The sequence below is a fragment of the Myxocyprinus asiaticus genome, chromosome 33 (assembly GCF_019703515.2).
Source record: "Myxocyprinus asiaticus isolate MX2 ecotype Aquarium Trade chromosome 33, UBuf_Myxa_2, whole genome shotgun sequence".
Taxonomy (NCBI): domain Eukaryota; kingdom Metazoa; phylum Chordata; class Actinopteri; order Cypriniformes; family Catostomidae; genus Myxocyprinus; species Myxocyprinus asiaticus.
This window is the reverse complement of record NC_059376.1, coordinates 9933924-9960286: the sequence shown is the minus strand read 5'-3', so window position 1 is coordinate 9960286 and position 26363 is coordinate 9933924. Positions and strand designations below refer to the sequence as shown.

At 38.5% G+C, this 26363-nt stretch overlaps 1 protein-coding gene across 1 annotated transcript in view; it reads left to right on the top strand.

Moving 5' to 3' along the window:
* Positions 1-26363, top strand: part of bin3 (bridging integrator 3) — an 87852-nt gene that overhangs the window by 59252 nt on the left and 2237 nt on the right. Inside the window, exons 7-8 of the mRNA XM_051668716.1 lie at positions 314-455; positions 3181-3315. Of these exons, the coding sequence (XP_051524676.1) occupies positions 314-455; positions 3181-3315 (277 nt within the window). The remainder of the gene's footprint in view (positions 1-313; positions 456-3180; positions 3316-26363) is intronic.

Here is a 26363-nt window from a genome sequence, read left to right as displayed (position 1 = left end):
GTAGCTGTGTTTCATTAACTGGAATTGTGGGAATAATGGTTTCCTATTAAAGAAACACAACATTGGGCCTCATTCATGAAACATGATAAAGACACATTTCTGTTTAAATTGTTCGTAAAACCATTTTTGGGTAAATTGTGGCATTGAATCGATTGTGACAATTTACGTAAGAATGTTTTTCATTTTCATAAAAAAATGTTTTTCCCTTGTTTGTTTTGTGTTTGTTGATTTGAAAAGTGGTATTGCATGTATGCACCATGCTAATGTTTTCCTTCTGTTTTTGATGTTTTATGTTTTTATTCATGTAACTCAGGTACAGCAGTGTGTTTCCCAGTCTGAACATGGCGGTGAAGCGCAGAGAACAGGCTCTTCAAGATTATAAGAGACTCCAGTCCAAAGTGGAGAAGTATGAAGAAAAAGAGAAGACAGGGCCCATCATGGTCAAACTGCATCAGGTACAACCAACAGCCTGCACCCCTCACCTTCACACCTTTGTCCTCAGATCCATTAGATACAGTCTAAAGTCAGGGGACATCTTGCTAATGCCCCTCAGCTATTTCCAGTCATGCAAGTACAGCTTGGATCTACTTGAATGGTAAAAGACTGAAATATCAAATCTTTGCCAAGCTAACATTATAATGATATTGGTCAAATCAACAATACATTTTTCCACCGTGCGGCCTCGAGCATGACCATGAGTGCCTTAAAGGAATAGTTCATCCAAAAATGATAATTCTCTCATCAAGTATTCACCCTTATTCCATCTCAAACTCAGATGACTTTGTTTTTCTCTGGAACTCAAATGAAGATATTTTGATGCGAGTGTATCCGTACAATGCAAGTCAATGAGGACCAACTATTTCAAGCTTCAAAAAGGACATAAAAGTAGCATAAAGGTAGTCCATATGACTCAAGTGGTTTAATCAATGTCTCATGAAGCGATACAACCATTTTTTTCACTACTAATCTTGGCATCTGAAGGCTCCTTGGCATGATCATGATTTGAAGCTCGATTACACTTCCTCGGCCTTGATGCATGCATAGAGTGCATCTACATGAGACAGCCTAAAAGTGAGTAAATGATGTGAGACTGACCATTTTTGGGTGAACTATTCCTTTAATGCTTTTATAAAACAATTACAGCATAATGTAAATATTAAAGGAATGTTCCAGGTTCAATACAAGTTAAGCTCAATCGACAGCATTTGTGGCATAATGTTGAATACCACAACAAATTTATTTCGACTCGTCCCTCCCAATTGGGAGTTGATTTGAACATTAAAAGGTGGATGATGAATGGAGTCAGATGGTTGGAGGGGAGAGGATGAAAAATAAGAGAGCTTGGTGACATTAGCCAAAAAGTCATTTCAGAGGCTGGGCAAGTTATTACATATTGATGAAGATTCACAAGACATATTTTTTCCTGTGGAATAACTTGTGCACCTATAAAGGCCAAAACTCTTGAGTTAGTACTGAATATAGACACTTTTATATAGCTACACAAGATCGATTTCATGCATAGTTGTGTTTCAAAATGTGTCAGGCCGCAATTCATAACACAAAGCAAGTGTACGTTGCATTTTCAACTATTGCATTTTCAACGCTATTGCGATCATTAATGTGAACAGTCCACTTCTACAGTGAGTTTTCTCTTTCAAGTCATCTACTGTCTTGTCAGAGCAACAGTTTGAAGAAAATATTGCTGAGCAAGGAAGATAAAGTCAATATGTTAATAGCAACTTACCTGAATAATAAATCAATAGACTTTCGAAGGTTACTTTATCCCCATTATTTGTTACTGCCACATTAGCAAAAGAACACGTTATGCATGTTCTAATAGACCACACGTTGTTAATATGCAATCACTGCCAACCATGTTAAAATAAAATTTTGCATTATAAAATTCTGAATCTATTTACTGATTATCATTGTCCCATGTCTGCCAAACATATTGAGTGGTCCAAACATCATCTGAAGCCTGAAACTGAACTTTTGGTCAGATTTTAGAAGTGAATGCACTTGGCTGCATATGAAAGCTATAGGATGCACCCTTGCTCCCTTTGTCCCTATTTAGTGAATGACTTAACCTCCAGTGTGCTGTCTGTCTGCACTGGTCTCAGAGAAGTTCGAAATGCACCTTATTTTCATCTTAACTCCATATAAAGCCACTGAAAGCAAAATTTTTCTGCTTTTGGATGAACCCATTGATTCGCAAACTTTAACAGGTTTTTTACCAGAGGCACTTTTGTTAGCACTGCGCCTGTAGGAGCGCTTCATGGATATCGATGCCATGCTGTTGTCACATGACGCGGTGCGCCAGAAGTTTAACCCTTAAATGACAGTGTTGAGTCTTGTGAACACTATTCAAGCTGATGCTTGAACATGTGCCGGACCATCAGAGTCATTGGGTTTATTATAATCTGTCCACTCTCATACAGTTCTGGTGGGTTTAATTTAGCATGCAGCAACAAGTGAAGGAAGCTGGGCTGGATGGGTGCAGAAGTATTCAGAGCACATATGTACATGCGAGCGTGCTCACCCACGCAAGAGAACAGCCTCTCAACTCTCAGCCACACATTTTCAAGAGGCTGCGCTCAACACACACTGCCGGATAATTGGGTTTTGCACACACACTGTAGCACAATCCAACAATCATGAGCAAACATTAATTGTTTGTTCTTTTTGTTGCACGCTTCTGGGTCTTTAGGCATATATATGTTGACATGAAGGACCATACGTGCACATGCAGATATAGACTGATGCCTGGAAAACTTATACATGTGCAGCCCACCACCCACACACGCACTGAAGGACTCAACTTCAACAGGACCGTAGAGGATAGAAGAACTGGCTAAGTGTGTGTGTGCTGGCATCACCCCACAGGCATGATCACATGTCCTGTGTCATATATATAGATATAGAAAACTGGTCACCTCCTACCAAAGGTTATCAGCACTCATAGTCAGCTTTGCCTTCCTTTCTGCTGTGGTGCTTTGGTGATTGCATCATGAATATCTCTCTTCCCCACCTCCACATCCTTAAGAATGTCCTGGCCTCGTTCCTTTTTGTTGTTATTCTAATGATAATCAAGAACAGCATGCTTTAATAACTGGCAAGTCATTCTAGAGTAGTCATTGATTTTATTAATTGCTGGATTATGTGTGTGTCTTTTGCATTTAGGCCAGGGAAGAGCTGAAACCTATCAGGGAAGACTTTGAAGGCAAGAACAAGCAGCTATTGGACGAGATGCCCAAATTCTACAACAGCCGCGTCGACTACTTTCAGCCCAGCTTTGAGGCTCTGATACGAGCTCAGGTGAGCAACACACTTGCACAGAAAACTTCCAGTTCAATCTCACACCAAAATTCAACCGCAAAGGCCAAAGTATACACCATGCGTGTGACGCAAATTTTGTCATCAGCAAAGTACTCGCGGATTGGCCATGTGCAGCATAGTTTTTCTAGATACGCTGACTTCTACATAATCTTTGCACATCATTGGTGCATGCGTCTCCTATTGACTGTGCCAAAAGAGTTAAAAAGCTATTGTATTGTGCATGTGTTGAACTCAACTGTATAGGCTAACGGTCAAAAGAGTATACTTTGTAAGGCTGAGCGCTTGAACGTGCGCCAGATGGAACGGCACGTGGAAATCAAAGTATACCCTTGCCTTTAGTCATCGACTAATATGGGATTTTTAATGACCAATACTGTTATCTACAGAAAAAGATGGCTATTGGCCGATATAATACGATATATACACTGACAGTCACAACATTAAAACCACTGACAGGTGAAGTGAATAACATCGATTATCTCGTTACAATGGCACCTGTCAAGGGGTGGGATATATTAGGCAGCAAGTGAACAGTCAGTTCTTGAATTTCATGTGCTTGAAGCTGGAAAAATGGGCACGCGTAAGGATCTGAGCGACTTTGACAAGGGCCAAATTGTGATGGCTAGACGACTGGGTTAGAGCATCTCCAAAATGGCAGGTCTTGTGGGCGTTCCCGGTATGCAGTGATTAGTACGTACCAAAAGTGGTCCAAGGAAGAACAACCTGTGAACCGGCGACCGGGTCATAGGCACCCAAGGCTCATTGATGCGCATGGGGAGCGAAGGCTAGCCCGTTTACTCAGATCCCACAGAAGTGCTACTGTAGCACAAATTACTGAAAAACTTAATGCTGGCCATGATAGAAAGGTGTCTGAACACACAGTGCATCGCAGCTTGCTGCGTAGGGGCTACGTAGCCACAGACAGGTCAGAGTGACCATGCTGACCCCTGTCCTCCGCCGAAAGCGTCTACAGTGGGCACGTGAGCATCAGAACTGGACCATGGAGCAATGGAAGAAGGTGGCCTGGTCTGGTGAATCATGTTTTCTTTTAGATCATGTGAATGGCCGGTTGCGTATGCGTCGTATACCTGGAGAAGAGATGGCAGCAGGGTGCAATATGGGAAGAAGGCAGGCGAGTGGAGGCAGTGTGATGCTCTGGGCAATGTTCTGCTGGGAAAACTTGGGTGCTGGCATTCATGTGGATGTTACTTTGACACGTACCTCTACGTACACCCCTTCATGGCAACGGTATTCCCTGATGGCAGTGGCCTCTTTCAGCAGGATAATGCGCCCTGCCACACTGCAAAAATTGTTCAGGAATGGTTTGAGGAACATGACAAAGAGTTCAAGGTGTTGACTTGGCCTCAACATTCCCCAGATCTCAATCCGATTGAGCATCTATGGGATGTGCTGGACCAACATGTCCGATCCATGGAGGCCCAACCAACTTACAGGACTTAAAGGATCTGCTGCTAACATCTTGGTGCCTATTTTTGCAGTTCTAAACAACAGAACTCACATTTTACATATTATGATAGAACAATACAAATTAATATTATGCCAATTCCACGGAAATGTCAACCATACCATATAAAAAAAATGTTTTTAGCAAAGGAACAAAACCGGGGTATGAAACTAACTTTTTTGTCCACCTGCCACAGTGGCGGGTGAATGCCCAATTCTACCTGCCACTTTGATTTTTGATGTATATACAGTATATTATATAATTTGAACTATATTGTTTTAGAATAAAATATGACATATAATACCAGGATATTATTATTATCATAATGATAGTTTTGCAACATTCAAATGGAGGCTAAAGAGAAGACAAGCACAGATGAGAAACTTCTTGTTCAAGAACCATTTCTGAGGTTGTACTAAATTATGACACACATGACAATTCATCTGTCGTCCCAATGTCGTTGCATCCTGACATGGTCTGAGATCATATGCAGCATTCTCATAGATGACCATATTCTTGCAAATTGTTCCCAGATGACTGACAGAGAAGAAATAGTGAGAACTCATAGATGAGCAAAATTATCCGCCACTGCGCATGAAACACCAGCATCTGGCGGGTGGTGGGTTCTAATTTTATACCCTGAACAAAAAACCCTTTTAAATGGTTCATTTACATTGTTTTTTACTTTATTATAGTGTTATGTTGTTGTATTGTATAGTTGTATTGTTTATCTTCCTCACATGTGGCGTGCACCATTTCTAAAAAAAAAAAAAACATTTTAAACTAACCATATTTTATGGTTGCAAAAGAGGGATCACGTAACTTTTTATTTTCACTCATGCTAATCCTTTTCATATAGACAAGGAAATGTCTGTGAATTATATACTCACTTTGTCATAACAGCGCTTCTTTTTGAAATGGTATGAACCACATTAATGAGGTCGTTGCATTTCAGTACTGTGTCATGTCTGTAACATTTTAGAGGTTTAGTTTATATTACTCAAACAATATTCATACAAATAAGCTGATACGTTAGCTTTGTACAGAAAGTATGTCGATGTTATGTATAAAGAACAAATGGTCTGCCATCTTTTCTTTAAATACCCATAAAAATGGGTTACGGATGTGAACGTTATGGATGTTTCACATCAAATCATGTATCAGGTTTTTTTTTTTTTTTTTTGGAAACAGAGCATTTGCATTATTTATTGACAAGGGTGTCGGCAGATTTTGAAACTGACACATTTATCAGGCACAGTTATCAGCTGATGGTGATAATCTCTAAATAGGCAGATACAAATAAATGCCCATACAACCATACATCAGTTTATTGCGAATATTTTGCTCACAATATTGTGTCAATACTTTAGACCTTTGTATCAGTAGTTATTTTATTTTCATGTGCATGTAAATTCCTCTGGTTCAGTTAACGAATAAGCAGGTCTAGGCAATAAAAGTGAAGTGCTCCAGGCAAAAAAAATTTTCACATTGTCACATTCTGTAAGCCTCATTTGCATCAAAAGGAGGGATGTTTACACTGAAAAGAATGACAGTGACTTAATATATACTCAAGGGTGCGCAACGGTATTCCAGCACATTTTGTTTCTGCTTAAGCTGGATAGTGTGTTGTTTGTGAAATAGAAGCAGGATTTTGTGCAAAAAAATACCTCACGCTAAAGTGACCCAACTGTTAGTAAAGTTTACCCTCACTATTCAGCAACTTGGCAGGTGCGTTTGTACTCATTTCAAATGCAGACAGGTTAGCCAATCAAAACAGAGGTTATTTACATGAAAAATCTTAAATGTACAGTGGCAAAAACAGACTGTTTTAAGTAAGTTTCAGAGAAGAGGGTCATTTAAAACAGAATTATGACCTTATAAGTGGACTTCATGATAAAATATAAAATGCTACTGTAAAATGCTTAATATAATGATGAAATGGGAGTGTACAGACACTTACACACGGTAGTAAACTTTAAACCTGACGCTCCCTCCACCCAGATCTAATGTGATTAACCTCGAAGAACACACACACACACAAACACACACAGACAAAAACACGGCTCATACACTCTCTCTCAACACACTTCCTCTCTGTAATGTGATTAACCCCTCAATCCTGCTTCCTTATGTCTGCTGTTCAGACTCTGTGTGTTATTTTAAGGAGTTTGTGTTGTATTTCAGGGAGTGTGTCTGTGTGTGTGTGTGCGCGCGTGTGCATGTGGGCGCAAAAATTCTCTCATTATTTACTCACCCTCATGATATCCCAGGTGTGTATGACTTTCTTTCTTCACCAGAACACATTTGAAGAAAAATAGAAAAATATCTCGGCTCAGTCGGTCCTTAAAATGAAAGTGAATGGAGATTTCTCTTTTGAAGCTCTAAAAATCACAGACAGTCAGCATAAACGTCATCAATACGACACCAGCAGTAAAATGAATGTCTTCTAAAGTTACACGATCGCTTTTGGTGTGAAAAAATCTATATTTAAGTATTTTTTTAAACTCTAAATCATGTTTCCGGTCAGGAGCGGTACGTGCGTGTTATGTAATCGCATTGGTGTTTTAAACACGCAAGAACTGACGCACGTGCATCACAGCCGGAAGAGCAGCGCTGTTTACAAGTGAGGAGGAGAAATGCTGTACAGAAGCTTGGTTGATTTTGGTTAAGATTTGTATTTGTCTGTTTCTTTACTCACAGTGGTGTGTTTGTGTGCTTATCTTGGATGTCTCAACCGAGTGGAGAACGTGAGATTATGTCAGTTTCATGGCAACGGTAATACATCACATGAGAGACCACTTGGACTCCACCCTCTCCTGAAGCTTTGGATTCAGTGGCGATTTCTTAGGGCCAGCAAAGCCTTCTCTGCTGGCGTAACATGCCTAATAAATAAATATTTTTTCATCCTTTCACTCTCATTTATCTTTTTACCTATGTATTTTCAATCGCTTTCAACTCCTAATTAATCTACAAATGAATAGCAAAAAACTATTATCCAAAAATGTATCCAATCAGAATTTATTCCTCAATGCTTACAAGCAAAGTGTGACAACTGTTTCACAAATCGCATGCCCGAAGCCGAGCTTGTTAGCCGAAGCAGCGCGTGAGTCTGAGCTCCACCCCGTCAGGCCTTCAGAATTTCTGCAGAACCCTCAACAGTGTAAGTGAATAGGCATCTAAAGTCAGATTGTCAGATTCATCAGCCTATCAGATTGATTTATTTGTTCTTGTGGGTGTGGTCTTTAGGATATGTCCCAGTCCAGGCCTTCTAGCTGGCATTGAGTGACGCAATCACACATTAAGTGATGTACATAATTGAAAAGCGAAGAGCGCGAGATCTTGCTGACGAGTCAGCTGTCATAACTGCTTTTATTGCCATTGAGAAAGAGATCCTTATGGATTTAAAAACCTGAGATCTTCTGCATGATCATGCGATTGATTAATTAAACAGGAAAGGAGGGCAGATTTTCACTTCAAGCAAATTGGTAAGTGCTTTTTGCATTGTTATAGCGACATCAGGAGTTTTCTAATTGTAAATTAGGCTGCTTGAGCATTCAGTGTCGGATCAAGTTTTGAAAAGTAACCGTGTACCCTGACGAAACAAAATTTATTGCCAGCAAAATTTAAATCGCAAGTATTATTAGAGAGCTTTTTCTTGGTATTAGACCTCCTTGGTTCTGGCTTTCGTGCGTGGACGTGTTTTTAAAATGTAAATTGTTATTATTAGTTGACTGCCACGTAATGTATGATGGGCGTACGCTGTCTTATTCATTGTGAAACAGTGTTTTCTTAATAGCATGAATCGCATTTAAGGCCTAGACTTAAAATACACGGGCCGTGGCGGGTTGGATTATAGTAAAAAAGTCCTTAAATATTGATAATTTTTCACACCAAAAGTGATCGTATCGCTTTAGAAGACATTAATTTAACAGCTGGAGACATATCGATGATGTTTATGCTGACTGTCTGTGGTTTTTGGAGCTTCAAAAGAGAAATCTCCATTCACTTGCATTTTAAGGACCTACTGAGCTGAGATATTTTTCTATTTTTCTTTGAATGTGTTTTGCTGAAGAAAGAAAGTCATACACACCTGGGATATCATGAGGGTGAGTAAATAATAAGAGAATGTTCATTTTTGGGTGAACTATCCCCTCAGTGTGTGAAGTAAAGAGGAAAAGGCCAAGTCTAGCTCTGCTTTGAAGGAATAATCCGGGTTCAATACAAGTTAAGCTCAATCAACAGCATTTGTTGCATAATGTTGATTACCACAAAAATGTATTTTGACTTGTCCCTCCTTTTCTTTAAAAAAAAAGCAAAAATCTGGGTTCCAATGAGGCACTTACAATGGAAGTGAATGGGGGCCAGTTTTTGAACGTTAAAATACTCACTGTTTCAAAAGTATAGCCACAAGACAAACAATGTGCATGTAAACATGTTTTTAGTGTGATAAAATCACTTACTAACCTTTACTGTGTAAAGCTATATCCAGTTTTACACCTTTATTGCCATGACGATGTAATGTCAACAAACCCTAAAATGACTGTTAAAATTGCAATTTAAACAACTCAACGAGTCAAAATACATTTTTGTGGTAATGAAATTATGCCACAAATGCATTCGTTTGAGTTTAACTTGTTTTGAACTTGGAATATTCCTTTAACTAGCTCAATATAACACACACACACACACACACACACACACACACCACACACACACGTCTCATCTTTAGTACTTACTGTATTTTCCAGAATATAAGTCAAGTTTTTTTGCATCATCTGAAAGGTCCTGCGACTTGTAGTCCGAAGTGACATAATTTAGTAGAAACTGATGTCGGCCGGTCAAACACACAGCACAGTAAATCACAAAGGCCTAAGCTTACACACAAACAGATGAAAGCATCAGTCATAGTATTGAGACGATAGAATAGTGTTTTAAAGTTCCCTGTTCAGAGTATTTTGCCTTTACAAATTATTTTATACAGCCAGTTTAAATATTCTGCCCCATCATGACATTATTGTTCTAACATAGACCGCTCCTCACTCCTCACATTCAAATATCAGAAATGTCCACAGATAGACAGACGCTAAAGTTAATAAATGAATGGAATCAAGGGCGTAGATTTGGCTTGAATATTGGCGGGACGGGGGGGTGGGGTTGCAATATGAAGCATCTACATGTTTCCATTTGATCATGGATTGTCCTTGCTTGTTTTGATTATTGGGGGGTTACCTCCCCCCCATCCCCCCTGGAATCTACGCCCCTGAATGGAATGCACCAGGCATATTAATTTACTCACAGGCTAAAAGCCGTTTATTTGTGCACAGCATAGTTACAACAGATGTGGCTTATTTGTTGCATATTTTTCATGAAACACAAACATTATATGAAAAAACTGATATAGATGATTACTTAAAGCAGATTCTCTTGATTAAAAAACCCTTGAAAATACATTGATACAATGTGTAAATCCTGAGGGAATCTCCACGGAGCGCGTCTGACGGGGCGGCTGCTCCCGGGTCCTAGCAGGTACTCTAGAGTGCATTCTGGAGGATGGGGGCATGGCGACAAACTGGGGTGGGGCGACACATGTAGATCTGCGAGTACTGACTCTGACTACCACCCCTGGAGTCGTGAGTTCGAATCCAGGGTGTGCTGAGTGACTCCAGCCAGGTCTCCTAAGCAACCAAATTGGCCCGGTTGCTAGAGAGGGTAGAATCACATGGGGCAACCTCCTCGTAGTCGCGATTAGTGGTTCTCATTCTCAATGGGGCGTGTGGTAAGTTGTGCGTGGGTCGCGGAGAGTAGCATGAGGCTCCACATGCTATGAGTCTCCGCGGTGTCATGCACAGCGAGCCACGTGACCAGATGCGTGGGCTGACTATCTCAGAAGCGGAGGCAACTGAGACTTGTCCTCCGCCACCCGGATTGAGGCAAGTAACCGCGCCACCACGAGGACCTAGTAAGCAGTGGGAATTGGGCATGCCAAACTGAGGAGAAAAGGGGATATAAATAAATAAATAAATTACAATATCGAAATGAATTCACAAACTGTCAACAAACATGAAAAGGCTCGCTCGTCCCTTTTTTTGCATGGGACGCACTTAAAGATTTCTGCTGCTATAGGTTTGGTTAAACGCGGAAAGGTTGTTGAAATGGACGCTGAACTATTTCCACTTTTATAAATACTGCATAGAATTGTCACAGCTCCAGCTGACTACTATTATGCAGCTAAAATACTTTGATTGGATTTTTAATGCCTAAGGTCACAGATATGCATAGCAAATAAGTGTTATGTTATTTAACATCAGAAGCTTAAGAATGAAATTTCAGGTTTAAAAAATAAAAGAACCAACATACTAGCCCACATACGTATTTTATTAAAAGGTAAATGAGGGACACATGAGATGAGTTTGCCATATCTTTTTATTAGCACTTCAATATTCTGCAATGCAAGTGAACTTTACATTGCAAGCCAAATAAAATGATAGCGGACATTTTCTAATATGCCTCTTGCTGCTGCTGAAAAAAAAAAAAACGTATCGGCCTCTCTCCTTCTGCCCCTGTGAGCGAGTTTTATCAATTTAATATAGCTGCCAATGTATTGAAAACCATCTTATAATATGCCTCCTACTGCTTACATTCTGTCTCTGAAAAGACAGTATGGTGCTTTTCATTTGCTGTGAATGACACTTAGCTATGCTTAAGCTATTAAGCTGCATTCAATTCTCGAACATTGCGTTAATTTTTTTAAATATATTAATTAAATTTACACCAACCAGTTTCTCTCACCTCACACAATGACAACGTCCTCATGTTCTCCCTCCTCCTAAATCATTCTACTGTTTTATATTTGAATTGCCCCTTGTGTCTGAGCTATTCGGTATTTACGGGTGGGGCAACACTTGTCATAAGTTTTGCCCTGCCCCATCATCCAGACTGCAATCTGTGGTTACTCAGTCCTAGTGCCTGCCGTCTGCAACCTCTGTCAGAGCGACTTATAAACAGATGTGACTTCTCTGTGTGTTTTTTTTTTTTTTTTTTTCTCTCAACAATGTGATTTGGAAAATACAGTACACATTCACCTCCTCCCTGATGTCAAATTTTACAGTGGACACATCTGGAGGTTCACAATAGCTCATGTTGTTATGTACTTTGTGGTTATACCATCATTGGCCCTAAAAAGTATTCGGACACTTTAGCAATACTTAAAAAGATATAAATGTTATTAAATTAGATAACAAAATATCAAACCAAGCGGGATCTGCCTTTAATTGGTGCTAGACTTTGGGTGTTTCTCAATGCTAAGAACGTGTTCTCTGAAAATCAGTCATGCCTAATTACCTGAAAGAGCAAACTCGGAAGACATGAGGACGTAAAACCCTTCTATGCGAGTTTTGAGATGTGCTGCACTTTGTAGATTCAAAAACCTCTTAACTGTTTTCTTTTTTTGGAGGTGGGTGATGATGTCAAACAAGTTCAAAAGAACATAAGAACATTAGAACGGACATTGAAAAACAGCCCTTGTTTCAGAAATTCACTTTTGTTTTTTACAATGACTTTTAAGCAACTGGTGATTTTTAGTGGGTATATGAAGCCAGTTCCCCTCTAGTTCACACTGGTGTCTTAACAGAGTAACCACAGGTGGAGATCATCTAGCCACTTTTTCTTTTATTTTGGAACCTTATGTTTTGTGAAATGTTTTGCTTGCAAAAAAAAAATGTCATTTTTCTTCAAAAATAATTGGCACTTTGTGTTGTAGTTTGTTAAATATTCCAATGAAATTTGTATATGTCATTGCATACAAGTGTTGCTTGAGTGTCTAAATACTTTTTGGGGCCACTGTACGTGTATTAGAGAAGACACACGCACAATCTAATCTAGTATTACATAATATGATATGTGTAGACATTAAACTAAATTATAGTGTAGTTGCATAAACATCAGCACTAATGATGTTTCAAAAAAGCAAAAGTATCACGGTCATCATCGATAGCTGTTTGCTTCGGTTTTTGTTTGCCTGTTTAATTTAGGAGATGAATCTTAATATGCGTGAATGCAGTGTGTTAAGTGTGGTAATAAGGTCTCATTGCGTGTCAACTGATTAGCCTGAGGTGGATTATCCAAATGGGAAGTTGTCTGCAGTCATCGTGACCAGCAGAGACAACGCCAGAGAGCAGACGAGACAACGAGAAGATGATTGGTGTACTGGTAAACTCACATGCGCCAGACACATTGATTTGTGGTGCTCATATCAGAGACCCAGTTAAAAAATCTGAAAAGAGAGGAACTTTTTTGTGAGAGTTGAACAAAATTACTGCAATGGACAAATATTTTATCAGAATTATGTTGCTACACCTACAATTTTGCAAAATGTGGCTTGTTGAACGTATCGCAGCAGTGCCTTGGTGAAATGAACACTGGAGGCGCTGCAACAATTACTTTTATTCTCTTTCAAGCAAATCCAAGTAAAACAGCAGATTATCAGTTCATAAACACTCACTTTTTGCCTTGTTCTCCACACAATGCTATCTTATGACATCAAAATACTTTTTCTGTAGCCTTTAAGGTGATACATTTTAATGTTTACAATACATAACCAACTACATTTATGGTCAAATTGCACTGTAGCTCAACTGATAGAATGTTGCCCTTGTGATTTAAAGGACGAGTATATGAGTCCTGAAGAGCATGTGAGCTGAAAGTGTCATAGAAGCACCACAAAATGACGTGGTTGCTTCAGCAATCGTGTTGTTTATCTCACATTTGCTTTTTATGATGCTACCGGTTAGATTTAGGGTAGGGAGTTCGGTTTTGTTGATTTAAAACTCGAAAAAGGGTTAACCTTAAAAGCTCATCAGTTTGGGAGAACATTCAACTCGCTTTTAGCACCACCCATTGGACAATTCACCGCAGAACTGCCGCGATACGTGTAATTAATGACTATGCATTTTGCAAAAATGTCGCCACAGTCACACAATTTTCAGGATCAGGCTGAAAATGAAATAAGACATTAGGTCTTGATTTAGAAAATCCACAAACAAATGAAAACGGTGTTTATTCATTGATGAAGTTTGTTGTAGATTTGGAATTGACTCAAAAGAGAGCAAGCACAGTTATCGTCATATGTCGATAATCTCAAAATGACCAAATATGGCCCAGTTTATTACTAGTTACTTGTTTACTTTAGTATGTTAGGAAAAAAGGTAAATCTTCATTCAGCTCTTGTGGGGCATTTTACTGATGGCCTCTTTCCATCCATGACATCAAGCTTGGGCTTTCTTCTGCCTCTGAAATCATTCCCAACAACAATCTTTTGTAATTGAGCTTTTTTGTAGCTACATTTTGTTTGTTTTATATTTCACTTTTGTCATTTGCTCTTTTGAAAAATAGATGTGGGCACTTGGTGGAAAAATAGAGGTTATAAATAAATGAACACATGAATGTAGTATCAGGCTGATCTCAGATCAGGCCAGAAAATGTCGTCTTTCCCCAACCTTTCAGCTGACAGATGGGCAGCAGAGGGAGAGAGAGAGAGAGAGAGTGAGAGAGGCCTAGCAGATTAACCACTCTCATTCAAGCACTTTCAGTAACCTGGTGTACCATACCTCCAACACCCACATACTCTAAGACACAGTCACCAACAGTAGCTCTCCGGCTATGATGAGGAAGACGAGGGTGTCTCTGTATGAAAGAGAGCGTGTAGGTGGACTCCAGAGACTTGATATTCGTACTTAGGCCCTGTCCCGATACCCACACTTGCAGTCTTGATACTTAAGTGCACGTGCACGTGGTGCCGAGTAAGTGTTCAAGACTGTTCCATGTCTAAAATATGCCAAAGCTCAGTGCACTTAACCAGCACTAAATCCACACTAGCCCGAATACCGCTTTGGAGTGTATCCCAGAGTTCATCACGTTCAGGAGCCCACACCCCGCCCTCCCGAGCGATCAGTGTATTTTCACCATGATGATGTCAAAGAAAGCTTTTCAATATAAGTTATTTATTATAATCAGATAGTAAAATGTAAGTGAAGCATTTATTTATTTTTGGATATATTCATATATTCAACATAAAGCGCAATAACGTTCACAACTGGTTGGGATGACTAATAGCAGAATGACATAATTACTAAATATGCTGTATTTATATACCTCTTTGTTATCCTTCTCGACCAATAATCAACTTATTTTGTTTGTTCTTGCCTAATACTGCTGGTGATTTTGGTAATTTATCAGCTAGTGTGGCATACAATATACAGTTTAGTAAATGTTGTTTAACAACTGGTAGTGTAAAAATAAATGAGAAGATGGGTTAGCTATTCAGTTATTTATTATTGTAAGTAGGCTATAACAGTCACTGCTACCAACAACAATCAGTCTTCTGAGTGCAACTATAAAAACTGCTGTTGCAACTGGGACCAACATCGTTAAGTCTACGAATGTCCCAACATGCAATCAAAAGTCATACACACACTCACATTCTTCACGTCTTCTTGCACACTTTGGCCAAACACCGGAAATACGTAAGACAAGTAGGCAAGACCAAAACCACAAGTGGGTGTATTGGAACAGGCCCTTAGACTTTATATTACAATTAGGGCTGTCAATTGGATAAACACTTGTTCATAATTAATCTCATATTTTTTTCACAGTTAATGTGTTAACACATTCAGTTTAAGGCAAGAACAAAATATGTGTAATTGACCCACTTGAACACTCATATCGGAATATACGTTCTTGTATAAAACAAACCAGACAGAGGTAGAGGTAGATGCTGCAACTTAAGGTGGCTTAAGGGGCCATTCACACAGGATGCGTTCTTGGGTCTGTATGTGCTGTTTTGGTAATTGTTTTTTATGTGTAAACATGCTCTAGAAAACAATCTTTGACCATTGCAGCATGTGTGAAACATGCAAAATTCTTAAGATGCCATGTCAAGGTGGGGGCCTGGGTAGCTCAGTGGTAAAAGACGTTGGCTACCACCCCTGGAGTTTGCTAGTTCACTAGTTCGAATACCAGGGCGTGCTGAGTGACTCCAGCCAGGTCTCTTAAGCAACCAAATTGGCCCAGTTGCTAGGGAGGGTAGAGTCACATGGGGTAACCTCCTCATGGTCACTATAATGTGGTTCGTTCTCGGTGGGGCACTTGGTGAGTTGAGTGTGGATGCCGCAGTGGATGGCGTGAAGCCTCCACATGCGCTATGTCTCCGTGGCAACGCGCTCAACAAGCCACATGATGCACAGGTTGACAGTCTCAGACATGGAGGCAGCTGGGATTTGTCCTCCGCCACCCGGAGTGAGGCGAATCACTATGCGACCACGAAGACTTAAAAGTGCATTGGGAATTGGGCATTCCAAATTGGGTGAAAAAGGGGAAAAAATCCCCCCCCCCCCCCCAAATAAATCTGAATTACTGTAGGAGTGGGAGACATTACCTCCTCTCGTATCTGATGGAGGACAGATTAGAAAGTGTGTTTGTGTTTCCAGCTGTCCTAGAGAGGACACAGATTGACTCACCAAATATTCAGTCATGCTGAGAGTCCCTCATCCTGCTGACTCATACAAACTCATACACACAGCCTTATATCAGGGGACAGGGCTAATAGAGCTTTGCCTAACAGTTAAAAAGAGAGATACAGTCCCATTCATCCTGGACAAACACAGAACAAGCATAAATTCACCGAAGCAGACTGATTTTACAGATACCACGTCAGTGTGTTGGAGTTTTTTAAGCCATGACTTCCTGCCCAAGGTCTTCTCTTTGGCCCCATAAAAGAATATGTGCAATATAAAATCAAATCCTATATCTGGGCAGCAAGACTTGCATCGTGTCTATGCTGTATGTGTGTGTTGCGTAAAGACGAGACAAATCTAAATCGCTCCCTTTATAATCAATGGAGCTGTCTACAACGCATGTGTCAATCGTTCTTGTTCATAGATTTGACCTTGTTCGTGCTGCACAGCTATTCCAGCACCTTTATTTTCTCTGTGCATCTAAAAGAAAATTATTCTTTTTCTGTATAAGGGTGTTTCTTCAACTTCAGACACTTTCATGTCCCAGGGGTTGATTTGTGTTAAAACGAACAGATTTTAACTTTTCTTTTTGTAACATAATGGGCATATTTAAACTCACTTGGAAACTTTTTACCTGGCCTTTATCATTCATCTTTTATACTTTTAAAATGCCTTTTACGAACAGATTTGAATATGTTAGCCTTCTCGCAGACCTAGACGTTAAATTTTGAATTATGAAAATCCATTATAAAAAGTACAAATTGTTACTTGTTTAATAGACTACTAATAGGTTACTGTTATAAACACAAACTGTTTCAATATTTATTGTGGGAAAATTATTTCTATCAATTTTCAGAAACTACGACTGTCCCACATTTCCACCACAACCAAACTTTTTCACCTAATAACTTCTTTCAAATGTCACAAAAGTGTCTGTGAAGAGCATCCGTGAGATGAAATATTAGACCAGGTGATTTCTGAAGAAAACATAAAAAGGTAAATATTACTTGAGAGCACAATTTTTTTTCTAATTTGCCAACATTTCCAATCAAGCTGTTATTTAGCCAAATTTGGCAAAAGGTGTGAAAGGAGTTGGACATTTTTTTTATTTTTTTTTATATTTTTTTTTATCATCTTTAAAAATGTCATTTCCATTAGCAGCATTTCCACCATAGACTTCTGTTAAACACAATACATAATTTGAGATGTGTTAAATGAAACCTGTGTGAATTTTCAAAAAACTAGTGAGAGTGAAAAATGTTTAACGAGACTTTACTTTTTAGAAATCCACTGTGCTAAAAGTACCAGAAGTTGAAGAAACACGCATTATTTGTTAAACCATTCATACAGAAATTGTCTGATATAGTTTAATCCAACGATTTAAGAACAAAGAACAAACAATTTATACCAAAATTCGTTCTGCTCATGTTTTTACAAAGCTTTGCTACAGTTTTCTAAATAAGTCCATCCAGAGTATATTGTAATTAAGGCTGTCAATAGATTCATTTTTAATCGAATTAATTGCATGACTTGCATATAATTAATCAAATTTACCGCAATTAATCACATACATTATTTGCGGAGAAAGGCCCCCAAATGAAGATAATTCATATAAATAATGCCCTATAATTCAAATTTTAAAAAATGTTATATATGGGGCCTATAATAAATATATAATGGATTGAAATTCAGTTTGAAATAAATTGCATTTTTGTTGCCAGATTGTAAATGGTATAGCGCTTTTTTTAAACTTAGCGGTTTTCAAAGCGCTTTACATTGTGACTCATTCACCCATTCACACACACACCAATGACGGCAGAGCTGCCATGCAAGGCACAAGCCTGCCATTGGGAGCAACTTGGGGTTCAGTGTCTTGCCCAAGGACACTTCGGCATGTGGAGTCATGTGGGCCGGGAATCAAACCACCAACCCTGCGATTAGTGGCCAGTTCGCTCTACCACCTGAGCCACAGCCACCCTAGATGAATAAAAGCATTGATTAGACAATGCAAACAGTGGCTTAAGAACTCATTGTACTGTTTGTTTTATTCTCATATCATTGAACAAGCCTACATTTGATAGTAATCTGTTCTGCATTGAGTACGTCCAGTTCTCACAGTACGCTTTCTTGCATTCTGTCTGCACTATTTTTAATTGTCGCTCTATGTACATGTGTGTGCACCTGGTAGGAAAATCCGTACTTTTATTACGGAACTAACTTCTGCATCTGTGGGCATGATTAATTGCGTTATTTTTTTTTATCATGTTATTTTTTTATATAATTAATTACATTTAATTAAACCAGTAAATTGACAGCCTTAACCTTTATACTACTGGACTAGCACTGAAAATAATCAATTTTACTCTATTGTATACATTCTTTGGTGACATGCATTCTCAACATTTTCAAATCTAAGTTACACATATAATAGATAAAAGGTATAGAAAATGCAGAGTAATGTGTCTATACACTAATCCACAATTTGAAAGTTAAAAAAATAGCATCTATATATTCAGAGACAGGAAAAACTCTATACGCCTAATATACCCTCTCTTTTTTTATGCACGTTTAATAAGTTAAATAATGTTTTTATATGTGCCAGAAGCATAAATACTAGTCCACTTTGCAGCTTATTTTGGCCAAGAAATGCCCACTTGAACAAACCACAGTTTTCTTTTTAATGTGACATTGTACAGTTGGGGCCATAAATCTCAAATCAATGAGTCCACCACATGGGTTTTTTGGTAGGATTTTTTTACAGTCCTTTAAGATTGTTGCTGGTCAGACTGTATGATATGAACGCACTGAGATCGCCATGGCACACTGTGCGACATTATGTCAGACTGTACAATACACATAGTAGCCGACTGTGGTCCCAATCGTCCCGATCAGTGAATGTGACTCCCGTTACGTGAGTTTTACAGAATAGAAGCAAAAAGGAGAGATTTGCCCGGAAGTCCGGACATCTCCATTTCCATTGCCCCAATACCACTCCATCACGAGCATAGGCTAAAAAGAAAGATGGATTTTGTCAAATAGGCCTATAATAAGACAGCATGATCACAAATACAAAAAAATTACAGATGTTGAGAATGAACGTGAGAGCGGGAGGTAGCCTACAGTAATAATTAGCTACCACAAGCAAAGATTCATTGTGGAAATAAAAAGACTTGTGGCCCAAAAATGACAAACTTCTGCATTCACATAGGGAAAACAAAAAAGGTGGGTTATAGTACGTCTTTCTAATCTTTTAGATTAGTAACCTATCGGCCACACAAAATTTTGAAAATTCATGCAGGCTATTAATAGGTTATATTGCACTTGCACATTCCCTTTGGATAATGCACATGACATACAGTACTGTGCAAAAGTTTTAGGCACTTATGAAAAATGTTGCATAGTGAGGATGTCTTCAAAAATAATGACATAAATAGTTTTCATTTATCACTTAATGTCATACAAAGTCCAGTAAACTTAGAAAAGCTAAATCAATATTTGGTGTGACCACCTTTGCCTTTAAAACAGCACCAGTTCTCCTAGGTATACCTGGATACAGTTTTTCTTGGTTGTTGGCAGATAGGATATTCCAAGCTTCTTGGAGAATTCACCACAGTTCTTCTATCTATTTAGGCTGTCTCAATTGCTCCTGTCTCTTTATGTAATCTCAGACAGACACAATGTTCAGTGGGGGGTTTTTGGGGGCCATGACATCTGTTGCAGGGCTCCCTGTTCTTCTATTCTAATCTTTTCTATTTGCAAAAGTAATGTTTGGGAGTCTGAAATGTATTTTTCCTATTGACACACTAAAGCTGAAGATATAAATAACCATCTTAAGACAAATCATCTTATGTGCCTAAGAATTTTACACAGTACTGTATATTTCTATAATTGTATCAGTTGTATCTGCTGATTTGGATTCAAATGTCCCATAAATACTTACTAATATAAATTGTTCAAACTTTTTTTTTTTTTTTTTTTTAAATTGGAGTGGTGTGAATCTTAACTAAAGTTTACATATGTTTAAAGTAAATGTATTAAAAGTAAAATAGTAATGAAATTAAAGTTGTAAAGAAAAAGCATGATAACTGTAAAGAAAAAACGTGTTATGAAAAGGTAATCATTTATTTTTTTGTAAGCACTGTATTTATTTAATTCAGGGAATAATGCTTTCATATTGCTGAAGTATTACACTTTTCTCCAAGTATTTTCTGCTTATTTATTTATTAAAACTTTTTATATAAAATGAAAAGAAGAAAAAACACTGAAAGAGCTTGAGTAGAACGATAACTGGGCACAAATGTTGCTATGGTGCAGACACGGAGCAGGTTTCTTTCCAAGTGCGAGAAAGGAGCGGACAATCTCATCTGGCCGTCGTAATAGCAGTCACATTTTACAAATGCCAGAACTTTGTTGGAGGCTAAAGATCATCGCAAAGGCTATTAATCGTGTTACACTAAACGTTTTAAGATTGCCATTTTTGCCCTATGACAACAAAAATCCTTTAGGATTCCCGAAATTTGTCTCAGACAGCAAAATTATGGCCAAAATCGTACAGTGTGCACCGGGCTTAATTGGTAGCCAATTCAAACAATGGTGCAGCAGTCTCCACAAATATATTTACAGACAACACAGAAGAATTCATTGGAAAATATGTGCAGACTTTGTGGTTGGAATTTCCTTCCATCAAAACGTATAAATCCCGATTATTTCATGGGCATAACATAAATATGGTGCCATACCTGCACTTAAGCCTGTGTGTGGCGGCATCATTCACTGACCATTTTGATTGATCTTTGACAGGTCTAAGGCAGTTTTTCCCTCTGAACTGTTTTTCCTTCCAGCCCCACGTGCTTCACTGTAAATAGATCCCCTCTCAGTTCTTCATGTGGTGAGACCACCATAAACAGGACAGACCAGTATCCGCTTCCATTCAGCACTGGGCAGGAACTGGGCTCTCATAGATCACAAAGTGCCACCGACTGTCGACCAGTCAAGAGTCTTTGATTAGAGTCTCAAGCCATTTGAACAAACGTAGAGGAAGTTTAAACAAACACAGTGAAAGATTGTAGCCTTTTCCACCGTTCAAAAGAAATGTATGTGTATCATAGTTTTTGGTGTTGTGGCATAGCGGTTAGTGCTGTAACACATCAAAGGTGAAATCATTTACAGTGATGGAGATAATTTTTTTTTTTAAATCTCCTTGGACTTAATGGAAATAATAGAAATGGATTAGTTTGTGAGAGGATATACAGGAAGCAGTATGAATAAATGTTCTGTGTGTAGGTTTCAGAGCTGCTATATTTCCCAGTGCTTTCAATGGCAGCCCACTCCTCCTGGAGTCTTGTAATGTGATTAAAGGCTATTAATCATCAAAGCGTCTCTCGCGGGACCCCTGACTCACGGGCCGGGGGAAGAGCAGGGGCGGAACGTGTCAAGAAAGCTTTCAGCCGACATTCACTCGCTCGCACACCGATCACTGAAGAACAGTCCAAGTCACTTGCTACCCACAGAAGTTCTGAATGTTATCTTGCACAGGCTGCTTGTTTTTTTTATACATTTTTTGTGTGTATGTGTGAACACATCCCTCGTTTGTAAAGTAAATTAGTTCTTTATGTGGTTTAGTCCTATCACATAAGTTAAATCACATTTGTGGCTGTGATTCTTAAGGACAGTTTCTCAGACACAAATTAAGGCTTGCGTCGAACTCTGATATGCAGTTATTTCTCACGTAGATCCATAACAGTTTGGACAGGGATTAATGTGTGCCCTTTAAAACTGTCCTATACCAATTTGGTTCTGACTCAGGGGTCTTCATTAGGGGGTCCACCAAATATTGTGTGATTTTAAATAAGGATGCACTAAAAAAATTTATTTATTAATTATTATTATTTATTTTTTTTGTGTGCCAATACCGACATCCAGTTATTTACAAAAACATCTGCCAATACCGATAGAATTGTGGTTCTATGTTTTTTTTATGCTACCTTGATTGAAATTACTGATAATTAATTACACAACGTAGAGAATAAAGTTATTTAAATTTCATTCTGTTTTTACATGTCTTCCATGTCTCAGGGTAACTGGTCTCAGTTATAAACAAAACACTGAAACACATTAACTCTTTTTTTTGTTACACGGCTCTCTGGAATACTCGTTTCTGATTGGTCAATGGCACCATCTAGCGGTCTGATATTTTTCAGTCACATCCAAGTCTCAGACCACTCAACTGGGTATTGCGAGCCATCTTTGCTGATTCTCGGATCACTGTGTGATCTCTGCAAGTAAGCTCAAAATAATTCCAAATCCAACCAATGTTTCATGTCCATTTATTTGTTTGGCAAGTATTCTCGTAATAAGATACATAATGGGCAGTCAGACGTTCATTACTTAGAAAAAAAACACCAACAGAACTCTGACGCCAACAGAACTCCTCCTCTTCGCGTCGGGTTCCTGAAACCCTGCCGGGGTTTATTTGCTGTAACAACTGGCTGACTGTACATTATCCCTTACTTAATTTCTTGAATGTTTTTAACTCGCACTGAATTCTGAATGTTGAAGCTTGTTCCTTTTTAGCTGAAGTAGCCTCCTTTAGCTTTAACAAATTTAGCATATTCCTTGCTGTGTGGAACTTTAAGGTGATTAATCAAATCAATTGTTTAAAATTGTATCGGTAATTCTAGCAGTGCAAAGCTTACAAATTGCAACTGCTGTCATTGTCACCCAGTTCAAAGTAATTCAACACAAACATGACTAATTGTCTGATACGTTTTTTTCATTCCCTTTTGACAAGAAATAATCAGCCTGATAAGTGGCTGTTTTTAAACAATCATCCAATGTCTGATAGTGCAGATACTTATTTTTATCGGCCGATACCGATGTCTGGCTGATACATCGGTGCATCGCTAATCTCAAACTAATTATTGGGAAAATATATATTAAGAATAAAGAATAATTCATTTTCACCACAGCAAAAGTTAAAGGGATAGTTCATCCAAAAATGAACATTCATAATTTACTCACCATAATAATGATTTGAATGGCTTTGCAATGTAGGCATCATAACAAATTATTAGTGTTGTCAGGTGATTAAAATATTAAATCACGATTAATCGTATGATTTTTAAAGTGGTTAAATTTGATTTTTTATAAAATGTTCCTGTCAAAATGCATTTAGTTCCTTCTTAGAAAAGAAAACAGTATGTTACAATAATGTTTTATTAACATTTTCCAAACAAAGTATTCGACAATATAAAGACAGAAATGCACTAAAATAGCACCAATTCAAGTAACAATAAACCTTTCCCAAAGTCTATGTGGGAGGTTGATTAATTGATAGAACTATTTCCCATAGGTTGAGTATTCATTGCAATGGACATTAAATCTCCTAAACTCTCATCCTCCACAGTATTAATCGTGGCTATCCACTTTGCCAAAGCAATCGCGAAGTCGCTTACACATGATTCACTCTGTTTTGCATGCCACAAATAATAACCTCTTGTTTTGCTTTTAGTGCTGACATTGCACACGTAAATTAAACTTTATCCAAAATGTCCGGTAAGACGGAAGCACAACACGGCACCGGGGAAACGCTGATGCTTTACACCAGCGAGTCACATGAATGCAGCTTTTCACAGGTCCCATCTGGGTTTGTTTTGATAAAAAATAAGGTTAAGAGGTCCTTGCTCCATCACTTGATCATTGATGCGCAATCACTGTTGTGTGTGTTTGTGGTGTATGCGTCAGTGTAATGATCCCTGACACACCGCAAAGGTTCCGCCCTATTCCAACCAGGGTTCAGAACTCACACTAAACTGAATGTCAAACTGGTAAATACATTAGTCGTGATTAAGAAAACAATAACGCGTTAAACATTTTTAATTAATCACATGCGTTAACACGTTAATGTTGACAGCTCTACAAAGTATATAAAAGCTTTATGGTATTGACACGTTATTATAGGCCAAGAATAAAATGTAAGACTCCATTTTATAAAATATGTAACAGGGGATTCCTGTCTTTATGGCCCTGTTGTCATATTATTCATAGGCCCGAAACATACTCTATGAAAGTACATGAATGCAAACGCTTCTAGCGATGAAAGATTGTTTTCAACTCGTTTTGGAAACACTCCGTTTTTGATGGAGGAAAATGCTGTTCCAATGTGGATGGTAGGCATAAATGTAACAAAATCAATGAAAAAATATATTAGTTTGGACATGGCCGTACAAATGTCAGTATGTTTACCTAGCCGCCCGAATAATAATAGCACAGACATCTGAATGAAACTCTATCGCCCCTTTGAGTAGCAACATGAACGCAAGATCAATTGTACAACAAGACCACGCACTTAAGGCCTGTTCACACCAAATCCGTGACAAATTTGCAAGACAAACTGCCGATGAAAGGTCTATTCACGTCAGGACCGAACTGAAAAACAATTGTACCCCTGTGCAGTAGGTGGCGCTGTTCTGCAACAATTTTTTATTCTGGATTACTGCATGGACCTTTTAAGCATTCAGACGTCAATGCATGAGATTAATATTTTTAACACAGTTAAGGCAGTTATGTACCTAATTTGGCATAACTTGTATTATGTTCTTTCCATGTTTTTGATGCATTTTGAGGATTTTAAAATGTGTTTTTTGACCAAGTGAGATGAGTAAAGAGTGCTGTTGCATTCGTCCTTTGTATTCTGTCTTTATATTTATGCATGCATTGTGTTACGAGTATATTCCAAATGGACTCCCGAACCCAGCTTCTCTTTATTAATGCCTGGATAATAAAACACAGGGAACAGTGATATAATACATGTGGAATAATGTACATTAATAAAATATCATGCATAACACGGGCTTGCAATCTTTTCTTTATTTAATAATTGCATTTGTATTGTATTCAGGGTTTCTTGTGCGTGGTGAGAAAAAGAGTACCGTTATAGGATTACTTTGTGTTATTTCATCCTTGCGATAAAAATATCAGTGAAGTTCGGCAATTCTTTTGGCTAGACTCGTAGTAAAGTATTGCATTTGAAGAGTCTTTTTGTGTGATATTTTACTACAAGCTTAGTCCAAACAAACTGCCGAATTTCACTATTTTTAATGCCAGGAGAATATAAAAGGCACAGTAATATACATCAGCCACAACATAATATTGTGTAGGTCCCTCTCGTGCTGCCAAAACTGTACCATCCTGCATCTCAGAATAGCATTCTGAGATTATATTTTTTCACCACAATTGTACAGTGAGGTTATCCGAGTTACTGTAGACTCTGTCAGTTCAAACCAGTCTGGCCATTCTCTGTTGACCTCTCTCATCAACAAGGTATTTCCATCCACAGAACTGCCGCTCAATGGATGTTTTTTGTTTTTGGCACCATTCTGAGTAAATTCTAGATCAGCAGTTACAGAAATACTCAAACCAGCCCATCTGGCACCAACAATCATCCATGTGATTATCTAATCAGCCAATCGTGTGGCAGCAGTGCATAAAATCAGGCAGATATGGGTCAGGAGCTTCAGTTAATGTTCACATCAACCATCAGAATGGGGAAAAAATTTGATCTCAGTGATTTGGACCGTGGCATGATTGTTGATGCCAGATGGGCTGGATTGAGTATTTCTGTAACTGCTGATATTTTGGGATTTTCACACACAACAGTCTCTAGAATTTACTCAGAATGGTACAAAAAACATACAGTGAGTGGCAGTTCTGTGGATGGAAACGCCAGAGAATGGCCAGACTGGTTCAAACTGACAAAGTCTACGGTAACTCAGATAACCGCTCTGTACAATTGTGGTGAGAAGGATATCATCTCAGAATGCTATTCTGAGATGCGGGTTGGTGCTGTTTTGGCAGCATGAGGGGGACCTACACAATATTAGGCAGGTGGTTTTAATGTTGTGGCTGATCGGTGTACATTAACAAAACACCTGGTATATTATAGAAAATAAGGTATCAGCGCATTACATTTATATTCTAAAGAGAATGTGTTTACAGCTTCTATATTATTTATTTACTACATATTTGCATTGAATTCAGAGTTCATGCACTGG